At 34.3% G+C, this 15,924-nt stretch overlaps 1 protein-coding gene across 31 annotated transcripts in view; it reads right to left on the minus strand.

The window, feature by feature from the left end:
- RIMS2 (regulating synaptic membrane exocytosis 2) overlaps nt 1–15,924 on the minus strand; it is a 586,269-nt gene that overhangs the window by 493,271 nt on the left and 77,074 nt on the right. For 16 of the 31 annotated variants that reach the window (XM_032858499.1, XM_032858498.1, XM_032858497.1 and 13 more), the window contains exons 2-3: nt 2,500–2,532; nt 2,025–2,111 (exon numbers count right to left, since the gene is read on the minus strand). The exons of the other annotated variants lie outside the window; for them this stretch is intronic. In XM_032858499.1, the coding sequence (XP_032714390.1) occupies nt 2,025–2,111; nt 2,500–2,532 (120 nt within the window). The remainder of the gene's footprint in view (nt 1–2,024; nt 2,112–2,499; nt 2,533–15,924) is intronic. 31 annotated transcript variants of the gene reach the window in all.

Below are 15,924 nucleotides of genomic sequence, written 5' to 3' on the forward strand. Positions count from 1 at the left end.
TATTACTTTCTGAAACTTACAAATAAGATACATAACTGAAGTCATTTAACACAGAGGCAAATTTGCATCTAATTATATTTTGATAGTAATTTTACTATTCTATGACATTTCAGTGCCTTAGAGAAAATAAGCAAAATAATGACAAGATATGCCATTTTAACACAATTTTTTATTAGAAAAGAGTTTACTAAATTCATTTCTATTTCTTGAAGCACATTCTTATACCATAAGAATTCGTATGCCCTAAAAGGATAAAACATGTAAAATCAGTTGTGAATAAGAAAGGTTTGCCGAGTTCCTCCTACAGATCAGGCGTTCTGTTAGATGCCAAAGATAAAACAGTAGATAGAACAAAAACGGTCTTGACTTCACCTAGATTAAATACTTCAACAGTTCCCATTTTAGAACTACATAGACAGTAGAACCCCACCCCCCCCATGCCTCATCCTCAGTTTCACTTTCAGTGCTTTCAGTGACCTGGGATCCACTGGGGTCTGGAAGAAGATGATCCTCCTGCCATTAACTGGTCAATGGTCAATGGTAGCCTAACACTATGTCATAGGACCTGTGTCATTCCCCTCACTTTATCTCATCATGTAGGCACTTAATCATCTCCCATCATCACAAGAAGAAGAGTGAATATTGTACATGATATCTTGAGAGAGAGAATCCAAAGTTATATAACTTTTATTAGAGCATATTATAATTGTTCTATTTTATTACGAGTTATTATTTATCTCTTACTGTACCTAATGCATAAATCAAACTTCATCATATGTACACATCATATGTATCATATGTATGTATGTACAGAAAAAAAAAACAGTAAAAATAGGGATTATGTGCCATCTGCTGTTTCAGGCACCCACTGGGGGTCTTGGAACATATCTGCAGATAGGTGTGAAGGGGACTACTCTAAACTATTAGAAACAGTATACCACAACTTAATTTTAGGTCAGTTGAAACTAAAACACTGACGAAATTTAAAATAAAATGCACACGAGATAATATAAAATGAATGAGCAGATTACCCTTAGCCATAACAAGACAAAAAGACATTTATCCCCTAGTTTGCATTAAAGGCAAACATGAAAGTTTCTCTGTTTCATCTTGGGGCTCCTAGAGTAGTCATTCTCATCCTCTCCTAGAGTTCATGTCACTTCTCAATCTGTCCATCCCTACAAGCAAACCATCTTCTCCACAACCAGAGCTCCCACTTAAAAAAAGCATAGAGGCTGAGCGGTAAGAGCATGTTGGAGTAAGATGACAGTTATCATGGAGAGATTCGAATTTAAATATATAAAATCTTTCTCACATTCTCAAAGTTACTTACACTTCAAAATATAAATAATATTACTGGCACGGAGTTAAAAAGAGATGGGTGAACAATTTTTTAAAGACTATTTTCTATTTTACTAACAACTGAAATAAATGGAATTGACTCTTTTTTAATATTTCAGGCCAATGTGAGAATAAATTGCTATGTTTCCCAAATTATGTTGATAACTTAAGGAAATGTTCAGTGAAAGCAGGACTCAGTGGTCAAATATGTTTAGTAAACATTGAATGTCCTAAACCCTTCAGAGCACTTTTAGACCCTCAGAAGTATTACAATAAAGAAAACTGCTTGACCTTTTTTTTAAAAGAACCTTTCTAAAACTATCTGACCAAAGGCTGAATTTGGGGGTTAATATTTCTTAATGTCCTCTGAATTATTTTTTAAAGAAACACACTTTAGAATATATTACATAAATGGAGAAAGATGTTTTACTGGGTAAATATAATTTACATTATCCATACTAAAACTGAAGAGAGAACTACTTCTTTTCACTTTTACTATCCTATAAATTATCCTGTTTTCTTTTTAGAGTTCCATGATAATTAAAGATGAAAGTATCAAACTCATAACCTAACAATTTTAGTTTCTGAGGAATAATATTCCAAGGGCCGCATTTTAATACATACTCTTCAGTATGTTATGCTATCAGAGATAATATTTAGTCTATACAGATCAGCTTACTTACGTCTGGGGCTCCTTTTCATTTTGTTGTTTTTGCTGGGGCTGAAGAACGTTATTTACCAGTTCAGTGATCCCACTAAAGGGAAACCACCTGTTTAAATAAGCAAATAATGTGACTGAATAACAATGTAGGTCAAATGTTTTCTTAACCATAATAATAAAGAGACACAGGCACAAAAGCTACAGCCAATGGAAATGTGAGCTCCAATTATCACCAGGCAGTCAGAATGTAGGGAAATTAAGATTGAACACTTAACCAGTCCCCAAGCAGGCAGCAAAAAACTACATCCAGTCAACATGTGGATGAAGTAAGAAGCTGCAGGCAGCTCTCTTACAAGCCAGAGAGTCAGAAAGCAGAAGACACACTAGCTGCAGCCTATCCAGTATTAGTGTAAGCTAATACCATCCAAGGTGCAGAAAGCAGAATATGGCAAAGGTACAGAAATCAAGCCTACTGCACTCTAAATACATTTACTTACTGTGTCGGTTGTGGTTTGTGCTCTTCTTTGACCCTAAAAAGATAAGTTTGCACAACTGAGTGCACTGTACTAAGAAAAAAATTTCTCTCTACAATTTGTGGCCATATAAAAATTAAAAATGAGGTTTGTTACATAGAAAAGGTTAGTGCCTTGCTACTTGGAATTATACACTTAAATTAAGTGGACACAAAAAAAGAGATGTTGAATCACTTGTTCTGAATAAAGAACTGATATTAAAACTCTAGTATTGTTTTAATGATTCCATGATTTAGTCCTCGAGTTCTCTGCATATTTTTATTAATATTGATATTGACGCTTTTAAAATACTTAAAGTGCTATATTAAACACAGTTACATTTGTTTTACTGAAGATAAATCGATTTCCTCTTTATTTTTTTAAATTCTTCCTTAATATAAACTGAAGGCATAAATATTTTAAATAAAAATGTATAGTTTTATAAATGTATTTTAAAAGCCTTACAAATGAATTTATTTATTGCTTAAAGGAGGAGATAAAAGAATTGGGGGGGTATGTCAATCTACCTAAAAATAACTACTAAAATAACTATGTATATTAAATTTTAAACATTTATAAGCTAAAGTAAATTATTCATATAAGATAACAGACTAAAAATGCATTTAAACTACAATCAACTCAGTGCTTCACTGAAATAGCACTAGATATTTACAAGGTAGAGAAAGCCCATACCCAAGGGTACTGGATTCCTCTGAAATTTGTCTTCCCACACTCTACCTAGGACCAGTCCTGAGAGGTAAACTTATGACTCAGTGATCAGTTCATTAGCTTTTACTTTCCCAAAGAAAGGCTAAGAATTGGTAACTAAAAATGGTCACTAAAATCTAGGACTTTCATAAGGAAATTATATTAACACTGCATTAGATTCTTTTTAGATCAAATTGATTTTTTCTTTTCCAGTGTGCTCCTATTTATAATGATATAAGCAATAAATGAAAAGGTATACCCTTACAATATTCTTGTGTCCCAACAGATAAATATAATAGATAATTGTGTATCTCTATATTAACCCAAAAATGAATATCCTGTGTTCTCCGCATAAACTTCAAAAAAGTGTAATAGTATTATCCTAGAGCTAAACCCATATCACTTAATATTTAAATATAGTCATATAATGGATTAATAATAAGATTGTATTTAGCACCAAATATCCTATCAGCAAACAAACACAAAAACTTAGAGTGACACTGGATTCTATCCTGAAAACCTGTTGTATTTTCTAGAGAGTAAGATTAAAAACTGCTTAACATTTCAAAACAAAATAGGCCCCAAACAGATAATGGCAAAGAAAGATTACCGTACCAGCTCATCAGAATGGAGAACAATGCAAGATTACCCTTAACCAAGTGATATGTATGTTAAAAACAATAAATATTTAAACTAATAAATGAATATTGAAATAAATATGCAAATGAGGGGAAATATTGTTAAAGAATTCTTGGGTGATCTCTGCAAGGAATCATGTTGCTTTTTTAATTAGTGACAAAAGTTTTGATCATAAACAAATTGATATTAATCTACCAATCAGTTCCTAATTTCAAAATTTTACTTGAAAAATTAACAGACATAAAAATGTTAACTACCAATTCTAGGAAGTATTTCTGGGCATTGTAAGATATGTGAAATATACAAACATTTGCATCAGCTTCCCAAATAAAATATGCATCATAATAAGGCAGTTAAAATATTTATCCTATCAGGTGGCCAACAGACACATGAAAAGATGTTCATCATCACTTACTCTTAGGGAAATTCAAACCAAACTACAATAAATTATCACCTCACACCTGTCAGAATGGTGTAATCAACAACACAAGAAACAACAGGTGCTGGTGAGGATGTGGAGAAAAAGGAATGCTCATGCACTGTTGGTGGAATATAAATCGCTATAGCCCCTCTAGAAAACAGTGTGGAAGTTCCCTAAAAACTTAAAAAAGAGAACTACCCTATGATCCAGTGGTCACACTACTGGGCATTTACCCAAAGAATACAAAAACATTAAATTCAAAGGGACACATGCACCCCGATGTTTACAGCAATATGGTCTACAATAGCCAAATTAAGGAAGCAGCACAAGTGTCCATCGATAGACGGATGGATAAAGAATGTGTGACATATATATAGTGGAATATTATTCAGCCATAAAAAAGAATGACCTTTTGCCATTTGCAATGACATGCACAGAGCTGCAGAGTATAATGTTATGCAAGTCAATCAGAGAAAGACAAAAACCATATGATTTCACTCATGTGGAACTTAAGAAACAAAACAAACGAGCAAAAGAGAAAGAAAGAGAAAAAAAAAAAAGCAAGAAAGAGGCTCTTAACTACAGACAACAAACTGATGGTTACCAGAGGGGAAGCTGATGGGGGACAGGTTTAAACTGGTGATAGGGATTAACAAGTACACTTGTTGGGGTGCCTGGGTGGCTCAGTGAGATAAGCATCTGCCTCCAGCTCAGGTTATAATCCCGGAGTCCTGGGATGGAGCCCCCACATCGTGATCCCTGCTCAGCAGGGATACTGCTTCCCCCCAACCCCATTCATGCTCTTTCTTGTTATCTGTCTTGTTAAATAAATAAATAAAGAGTGCACTTCTTGTGATGTATGGAATTGCTGAATCACTATATTTCACACCTGAAACTGAAAAAACACTATGTTAAAAGAATTTATCCTATCTTTAAATGCAATCAAGAGTATAAAATTATTCTCCTTTTTCCCCAATATTATAAATAAAATAAAACCTCAAAATGTCTGGACATAATTAAAATTTGTGATGAGTTCATTTACAAACAGGTAATATGAAAAAGTAATCATATCATATTTTTTTTTTTACAATACACTAACATTATTAACAATGAACACCTACATTCCTGCATTCCAAAAAGTGTATGAGGGACTTCCACTTGCCAGTCTGATACATAAAACGCTTAGAAATCATCACTTCCATCCTTACAACAAGCAAAAAGCTGAACAAACTGAAAACCAACAACTCTTCTTAGAGCCATCAAAGAGTTTGGGTAACCAGACAAACTGGTGCTCTGAAAATGAAAGAAATAGAGAAATAGATACAGACCATCACATTTTAGCAAGAGCTCAAGTCAAGGGGCTGAAGCCCACACCTGAAGCGGTAGAAATACTTTTAACTAAAACTGACCAATTACTCGAGACTCAGTGTGGACTGGTTGAGAGTTTAAAATTCCAAGTGCCGGTCTTAGATGTGCCACCACATTCCCATAAATTTTATCCCCAGGAGCCCTACCCGTTGCTCACTGTAAAAATCGAAGAAAAATCTCCTACATCCAAACAAAAGATGGGGAAAGTAACTATTACAAAATATTCCCAGAGCTCTCTACTCTCCTCAACAATCCTAAAGTCAAGGGAAAATATTTTACCAAAGCCTAAATAATTGGTTCTACCAAAACCAAACAAGCCTGAAGAAGAAAATTATCTCTTCTAGCCTCTGAGGTGGAAAAAAAAACCAAAAACACAAATTACACCCCCTCTAGCCTTCAACATGGGGAAAGAGAAATACCCAACTCAGGCTCACCAGAAGACAGACTACTGAATGCTCCTCCCGTAACACCTTACCACCAAATCAAGAGAGCTCCTGAATAATGACAAGATTACAACTAAAAGAACTACAATCTTCAGACACTATTTAGTTGAAAGTCTCAGGGAAACAGAAGGGAAAGGAAGGAAGGAAAATACAAATAAAGACAACAGGGAAGGTTTTGGGAAGATGATGGAGTCAAAGGCAATAGAAATCTGTCCCCCTACCTGGACAACAATGGCAAAATCTGTCCAATGTAACTATTCTGGATTTTTAGAGTCTAATGAAGGCTTTCAACTTCAGGAGAAGACTTGAACTATACACTGCAGTTAATTTTGGTCAACTTGGGCTCTTAGCATAATATGAGCGACCCATTCCCCACCTGCCAGACCCACAGTGCATTGCTGTGCACCTGCTCCTGGAGCAACCTGAACACAGCTTGCAGGGGTCAGGATAGGTAAAAAGGACTCTGGTCTCCAAATATCAGTGATCTGTGCTCAGATCGCAGACTATTGCTTCTCATCTCAGAGCTGCAGACAAATAAGTGGGTGGCTGTTGCTACAACTCCTCACACTGTTGAAGTCTTTCCCCTTCTGGCTAAGGTAATTTCCAGGATGTTTAAATGGCCAGCTCAAATTCCCCTCCCCCACTCTGTTCTTCAATTTTTCTCCCTTTGGGAGCCAAACATTCAAAAGCAACTGCATGTATGGGAGAAAGTAAAGTCACTGTACATGCCCAGAGAAAGGTCCAGGCTTAACAAAGACCTGAAAAGACCTTAAATTTATACCACAGGATAATGCTCAGCACAGAGACAGCCTACAATTAAATACACACACACACACACACACACACACACACACACTAAACAAAAACAAGAAAACCCAGTGAAGGGGGAAAAAATCTGATTTCCAGACCTACCACATTAGATTCAAATGTCCAATTTTCAACTTAAAAAAAAAAATCCTAACACATACAAATAGGAAAGTATTATGCATTCAAAGGAAAAAAAGATGAATAGACACTGTCCTTGAAAAAGACCTGACAGCAGATCTACAAAACAAAGACTTTAAAACAACCATCTTAAAGAAGCTTAAAGAATTAAAGGAAGATGTGGGAAAGTCAAGAAAATCTATGAACAAAACAGGAATATCAATAAAGAGATAGAAAACCTAAAAAAATAAATAAATAAATAAGGATTTCTGAAGCTGAAAGTACAATAACTGACATAAAAAAATCACTAGAGAGATTCAAATTACAGACCAATACCCAAATACTACTCAAAGCAATGTACAGATTCAATGCAATCCCTATCAAAATCCCAATGTTTTTGGCAGAAATACGAAAACCGATCCTAAATTCACATGGAATCAGAAGGCACCCTAAATAGCCAAAATAATTTGAAGGAAAAAAAACAAAACAAAACCCAAGAATGAAGCTGGATGACTCACATATACTAATTTCAAAACTTACTACTAATCAGCGTAGCACTGACATAAAGACAGAAACAGACCAGTGAAATGTATAGGGACCCCAGAAATAAACCCTCATGTATATAGCCAAATGGTTTTTGACAAGGGTGCCAAGACTATTCCATAGCAAAAGGACAGTCTTTTCAACAAATGAGACTGGGAAAACTGGATATCTACATGCAAAGAATGAAGCTGGTCCCTTACCTAACTTATACAAGAATTAAATCAAAATCAAAGACCTAAATGTAAGATCTAAAACTATAAAATTCTTAGATGACAAATATAAGAGCAAAAGCTGCACAACACTGAATTTGTCAATGACTTTTTGGATATGACACCAAAGGCACAGGAAATAAAAGAAAAATTAGACAAACTGAACTTCACAAAAATTTTTAAATTTTGTGAATCAACAGAGTAAAAATGCAACCCACACAATAGAAGAAAATGTTTAAAAATTATATCTAATCTCAAGGGACTAATATCCGGAATATATAGAGAACTCCTAAAACTTAACACACACACAAAAAGGAACCCTGTTCAAAAATAGACAAAGGACTTGAGCAGACGTTTCTCCAAGGAAGATACACAAATGGCCAATAAGCACATGAAAAGATGTTCAATCTCACTGATCATTAGAAAAATGAAAATCTAAACTATTGTGAGATATCACCTGACACCTATTAGGATATCTACTATCAAAGAACAAGATAACAAGTGTTGGTAAGGATAAGGAGAAATTGGAACCCTTGTGCATTGCTGGTGGGAATGCAAAATAGTAGAGTCATTGTGGAAAACAGTATGGTGTTTCCTTAAAAAATTAAAAATTATTATATGAACCAACAATTCCACTTCTGGGTATATACTAGAAAGAAATGATAGAGGGTCTCAAAGAGATTTGTACACCCTTGTTCATATTAGCATTATTCACAATAGCTATAATGTGCACACACCCCAAGGGTCTATGAATGGATAAATGGATAAGCCATACATACACACACACACACACACACACACACACACACACACACCAAATGAATGTTATGTAAACTTAAAATGTTGGGAAATTCTGACATCTACTACAAAATGGATGAATCTTAAGGACATTATGCAAAGTGAAATAAACCCATCACAAAAGACAAATACTGTATTATTCTACTTACATGAGGTACTTAGAATAGTTGGAATCATAGAGCAGAAAGTAGAATGGTGGTCACCAGATGCTGATGAGAAGGGGAAAATGGGAGTTCTTACTTAATGGGTCTACAGCCGCAGTTTGACAACATGAAAAAACATTCTTGAAATGTATAGTTGTGATGGTAATATATTATAAATATATTTAATATCACTGAACTGTGCACCTAAAAGTGGTTAAGATGATACATTTTATGTCTATGTATTTTACCAAAATTAGAAATACTGGTTAAAAATATAAGGACAATAAAAGAAATTTTAACCTCTGATACCATAGATATATCAAACAATAAACAGAGCCAGACTCATAGCCAAGTAAATATAAAACCTAACACTAAAAGGCAATCTACCTACGTTTCTTTTACACAATAAACTTTGTTTAGCTTTCAACAAAGAATATAAGGCATTTGTTAAAGGCAAGAAAAAACACAGGCTGAAGAGACAAAGCAGCATCAAAACCAGACTCAGAATGACAGAGCTGGGAAGAATAACTATAATATGTTTAGAGCTTTAATGGAAAGAGTGCACAACTTTTGTTGTGTGGGTTGTGTGAACAGAGAGGTGGAATACTTAAGAAAGAATGAAAAGAAAATGCTATAAATCAGTAACACGGTAACAGAAATGAAGACCTTCGTCTTTGATGGACTCGTCAATACACCTCACTCAGCTGGGAACAATCTCAGTGAGCTTGAAGATGTGTCAATAAAAACATTCAAAACTAAAAGGCAAAGAGAGAAAAGAGTAAAAGATGAAACAGAATGTCCACGAACTGTGGGACAATTACAAAAGGTATAACATATGTGTAATGGGAATACCAGTAGAAGAAAGAAAGAAAGAAACACAAGAAATATTTGAAATGGTAATAATGGAGAATTTTCCAAAACTAATGACAAGACACCAAAACCACAGATCCAGTAAGCACAAGGAATACCAAGCAGGATGAATATTTTTAAAATGTTCATCTAGGGGCACCTGGGTGGCGCAGTGAGTTAAGCATCTAACTCTTGGTTTCTGCTCAGGTTGTAATCTCGGGATCCTGAGATGGAGCTCAAAGTGGGACTCCCTGCCCAGCAGGTAGTCTGCTTCCCTTCTCCCTCTCCTTCTGCCTCTCCCCCTACTCTCTCTCCAATGAATAAATCTTTTTAAAAGATGTACACCTATGCAAATACTATTTTGAAAAAAAAAACTGTAAAAAAAAAAGAGTATTTTGAAAGAAGTCAGAAGGAAAACAAATACCTTGCCTACAGAGAAACAAATACAAGAATATTGGAATTTTTTTCAGCAACCATGCAACCAAGAAGAAAGTGGGGTGAAATATTCAGTGTTGAAAGTAAAAAAGAACAACTTCAAATTCTGTATCCAGTGACATTGTTCTTCAAAAGTAAGGGCAAAATAAATACTTTCTCAGACAAGCAAAAGTTAAGGGAATTTGTCATCAATGTACCTGCCTTCCAAGGAATGTTAAGAGGGAAGAAATGATACAGGTTGAAAATCTACATCTACATAAAAATAGGATGAGAATTAGAGAAGGAATACATGAGGATAAAATAAAACCTTTTATTTTTCTTATTTTTAATTGATCTAACATAATTTTGTTTACAGTAATAATGGTAACATTGTGTTTGGTGATTATAGCTTACGGATAAGTGAAATGAATGACAGCAATTTTTAAGGTACAGGAGGGAAGAATGGGAAATACTCTGTCATATAGTACTTGTACTACCCCAGGGGTGGTATAGTGTTATCGGAAAATAGTTGTAAGCATATACTGAAAATTCTTCAGCAACCACTAAAAAATATGCTTAGAGAGGAGAAAGTGTGGAACCAAATCATATAAAATGTTGACTTTACACAAGAGAAGGAAGAGAAATAATAGAAAACAAAGAAGAAGCAGAGGAAAAAGAAGAAGAGGGGGAGGTATTATGAATATGAAAATATGAAGAGGAAGGGGAGGAAGTAAAGGAGGAAGAAGAAGGAGAAATAAAAGAACACAGGCAATGAATGGGATAGTTATAAGTATAGTAACTATTAATCCAGTTATATCAATAATCGCTTAAATGTGAATGATCTACATACACCAATTAAAAGGTAGACACTGTCAAAGTAGACTAAAAAAAAAGGCCAATGTGTTGTCTATAAAAAACCCACTTTAAATATAAAGACACTGATAGATTAAAAGCAAAGGAATGGAGAAAGATACACCATGCTAACATTCATAAAAAGAAAGTTGAAGTATCTACATTAATTTCAAACAAAGTCAACTTCAGAACAAGAGAATTATCAGTGATAAACAGGGGCATTCCATAATGACAAAGGGATGAATTCTCCAAGAAAACATAACAATCCTTAATGTGTTTGTGCCTAGCAAAAGAGCGTCAAAATACGAGAGACAAAAATTGATAGACCTGCCACAAGAAACAGACAAATCCACTGTTTGGGTTAAACACTTCACACTTCGATCAGTAACTGACAGATCCAGCAGGCAGAAAATCAGTAAGGACATAGCTGAGTGAACAGCATCATCAATAAAATGTATCTAATTGGCATTCTCTAATACATCATCCAATAATACCAGAATACACATTACGCTCAAGTTCAAATGGAACATTTACCAAGAAGATCACATTCTGGGGCCTAACATGCTCTTTAACAAATTTAAGAGAATACAAATCAAACAAAGTTCCTCTGAGTTCACAATGAAATTAAACTAGAAACAAATAACAAAACTATCATGGAAAACCCAAAAATATCTGGAGATTAAATAATATACTTCTAAGTAACACCTGGATCAAAAAAGAAGTCTCGAGAAAATTTTGAAGTATTTTGAACTAAATGAAAGTGAAAAACAAGCTATCAAAAGTTGCAAGATACTGCCTCTCTGCCTACTTATGATCTCTGTCTGCCAAATAAATAAATAAATAACCTTAAAAAAAAGCTGCAAGATGCTGTTAAATCAGTACTTAGATGAAACTTTCAATACTGGATGCAAAAAAAGGATCTAAAATCCATAAACTAAGATTCCATCTTAGGAAACTAGAAAAAGAAGAGTGAATTAAATCTAAAGTAAAACAAAGAAAAGAAATAACAAAAATAAGAGCATAAATCAATGAAATTTGAAATAGAAAATCAATAGTCAAAACCAACAAAACCAAAAAATGTTTTTTATAAAGACTAAATGATAAACCAAGCTAAAGCTAAGCTAGTCAAGAAAAAGAGAAAAGACACAAATTACTAATATCAGAAATGAAAGATGGTCCATCACTACTGATGCCATGACATTAAAAAAGATAATAAATATTAAGAATAACTCTATGCTCAGAAATTTAATAACTTTGATGAAATGAAGCATTTGCTTGAAAGATACTCTCTATGACAACTCACAACCTTGCAAAACAAAAACCACCAAGGTCCGAAAGGTTCCATTTGTGAACTCTACCAAACATTTAAATAGGAAATTACACCAATCCTCTACAATCTCTTTCCAGAAAAGGAGGCTGAGAGAACACTTTCTAACTCAGTCTCTTAGAACAGCATCACCATAATTCAAAAAACAAAGACATTAAAAGAAATGAAAATTACAGACCGTTATCTTTCATGAACACAAATGCAAATATATTCAACAATGTATTAGCATTGTTAGATTGAATCCAACATTGTATAAAACAATTGTACCCCATGACCAGGTTGGATTTATCTCAGATATAGTGGTTCAATACTCAAAAACAGTTAGTGAAGTCCATCACACCAACAAGTTAAAGAAGAAAAATTATCTATTATATTTGACAAAATCCAACAACCATTCATAATAAGAACTCTCGACACACTATGAATTGAGCATATTTCCTCAATTTGATAAACATAAAAAGCTACAGATAACATCATACTTAATGATGAAAAACTAGAAGTTTTCCCCTTAAGATGAAGGAGGAATCGGTTACAGAGAGATCAAACAAAGGAATTTTGGGAATGTTGGAACTGTTCCAAATGATATGGTGTTGCTGTATACATGACTATATGTATTTGTAAAAACCCACAGAACTATACATCACAAAGAGTAAACCTTAATGTATACAATTTCTTAAATAATCAACCACAAGGGCAAGGAATCCTAGGATGAAATGCAGAATGTGATAAATGAATTCAGCTCTGTTTGGAAAATGGATAATAAACCTCAATGACTCAGAAAAATTTGCTGCTCAAGGTAACAATGGGAAAGGATATCTTAAGTGGATACTTCCAATGCTAAAGACAAAAAAAGAACTATACAATGTACTCTAATTAGTAAATCTGTTTGCACACCCCACAGGTTAGCAATTCTGAAACTACCGTGGATGTTGACAGGAATTGAAAAATAAATAAACTGAAATAATGAGAGCCAGGTTTCTCACTGTCAGAAAAAGAAGTTACAAATAAACAGAGAAGAGGCAAAAATGAATGAACTCTGACTACAGTGCTGGATTTAGAGTCAAAGATATTAGTGTGAAGTTATGCATATTTATATATTATAGATAGACTGATAATGGCAGAGAGAAAGAAAGCCTGTAGAATATAATTAATAAATTAGAGCTATTGTGCTCAACTAGAGTAATCAAAAGTGGAGCTATGAATACAAGCATTTAGTTTCATTCTCTTCCCAGAACTCCCCCAATGACAGGGTTTCCTTTATTTGTTTGTTAGAATGGGTTAGGATTCAAGGCTAGTAAAATTTATGGAATTGGAAGCAGAGAGACAAGTGGTAACTGTCTTTAGGCGGCAGTCCTGAAAGCTGAATCCTAATGCAATGAAGAGAAGAGGCAAATTAACATCATAGAATCCCCAAAGGCTCCAGAATTGGCAGAACCAGGTATCTCTAGAAATAGAGAGTTAAACTGAGACTAAAAACAAGTTGAAAGGGTCTTCACGAACAATAGTACCCAGATTCCCTCACTCACTCCATGTCTCTCCCCAGCCTCCACAGAAGCTTAACAAGCATCTTCTCTGAAGAAGGTACAACGGAATGACTCAACTAGGGGAGACCAGGCAGCTACCCAACAGGGGTAATACACGAAACACAGAAATTAAATGAAGTCTTACATAATGAATGCTAAGACTCTAGCTTTTTCCCCAACATGGTCCCCAGTGCACTAGCTGCTAGGCATATTCCCTCTAGCTCAAAGTCTGGAAGATTTTGCTCTGGGTAATCTAACTCACTCAAGAGAAAAGAACTGTGCTCCCCAACGATCTAGCCCAGCTATATCACAGACTATGTTACTGTTAGGGAACCAATTCTAAAGAAAGAGGAGACTGAGGATATTATGAAAAGATTAAAATTAAACCAAGCCACCAAACATTTATAGAAACCAATATCTAAAGAAAGGGGAGGCTGAGGATATTATGAAAAGATTAAAATTAAACCAAGCCACCAAACATTTATAATATCAGAACTACAAAACTGGGGAGAAAAGGCAAAGAAAACAGATTATGTAGTGAAAGATTTCTACTCTTTATTGTAAATGTAAAATGAAATAGTAAGACAGACCAGAGGACAAACACCTTCTCAGGGCATCTACCTCTACCTTTGGTTCTTAAAGCTATTACTACCATCTGCCCCGATTTATTCAGGATCCCCTCTTAATCTGACTTCAGTCACTCTGGTTCTCTTTTAGTTCCTCAAAAGGGCCATGCACCTTTCTGCCATAAGATCTATGTAAATATCTGCACATATTTGGGGGAAATATGAACATTTTCATTAACAACCACATAATTCCCTATTTAATGCCATTTATTTTAACATTTGCATACATCTATAAATGGACTAATTTTTTTGGCATTTTACTCACAGAAAATAGATCAGTGTTTTAGAAACCATGGCTCTTAAATTCTAGCTGTCACTACGTTTGCCTATGAGAAAGAGCCAATCACAAATATTTGGAATACTTATGAATAATGGAAGAGAACATTGATCAAACTGTTAAGTCAATAAGGTGGTTATCAATGAATGCTGAAGTCCTTTCTATATTAGAGTTAGTCCACAAATGTTACATAATCCATCTGGATTATATATGGCAACTGTTCAATGTCAAATTATTTTCCCCCTAACACCAAAGATGTCCCTTCAATACCAGATGATATTTGCTCAGAGAGAATACAAGCTTATTTTTTTTCTAAGTTATACATAGGTGATAGATAGATAGATAGATATCCAAAAAGGAAAGTAAATTCAAGACAAAGTGATTTTTAAATCTTCTTTTATATTAACACGAGCAACTAAATACTTGAGCGCATCATTTAAAAACTGTCATCTTTTCTTCATATATCTTTTCTCAAATTTCTTTCACTAGTTACTCAACCTTATCATTATCAGTTTGGGGTAAAGATATTTTTCCTAACCATTTTCTGAGGGAAAATCAATTAAAAACTTTTTTTTTAAGATCTTATTTATTTATTTGACAAACAGAGATCACAAGTAGGCAGAGAGAGAGGAGGAAGCAGGCTCCCTGCTGAGCAGAGAGCCCGATGCGATGCGAGGCTTGATCCCAGGACTCTGGGATCATGACCTGAGCCGAAGGCAGAGGCTTTAACCCACTGAGCCACCCAGGCGCCCCCAATTAATAAACTTTTAAAGTAACTCAACTGAAATTCCAGAGCATTAGTTTTGTATAAAATAGCTAGTGAAAGGAAAATGGGCTCAGGAGGATTTAGACAGACCTAGATCCTATTTCTTATCTATGTTACCTGATATTTATGTGATCATGAGCAACTTATTTAATTCAGCCTCCGTTTGTAATTAGCAAAATTGTGTTAATGCTGGTAAAAAACATTTTAAAAGATTGAATAGTGCACATACACAGTAAGTGAAAGTACCCTTTTCAAAACTGAACTTCCTTTCAAAACTAAATTCAAAATATTTAATTATCCAACTTTAAAATATTTATATTTCATTTCTGTTAATATATTCTCCTAAGGAGGGGATAATAATAGGTGAATAGGAAAAGTCTGGAAAAGAAATTTTCATTGCAAATTTTTTGTAACTTTTGTATAATATTTGAAAATAATTGAATAAAATTTAAATAAAAATAGAAAACTACTATAACCAAAAATATTAACCAAATTCCATACATAATGTCCTAATAATTTCATGTAAGTGAGCCCCCTGAAACAGGGATTATGTCTTATTCATCTAGGGGACCCAAGAATT

This window comes from Lontra canadensis, unplaced genomic scaffold, assembly GCF_010015895.1.
Source record: "Lontra canadensis isolate GAN:19392208 unplaced genomic scaffold, GSC_riverotter_1.0 scaffold15, whole genome shotgun sequence".
Classification (NCBI taxonomy): Eukaryota; Metazoa; Chordata; class Mammalia; order Carnivora; family Mustelidae; genus Lontra; species Lontra canadensis.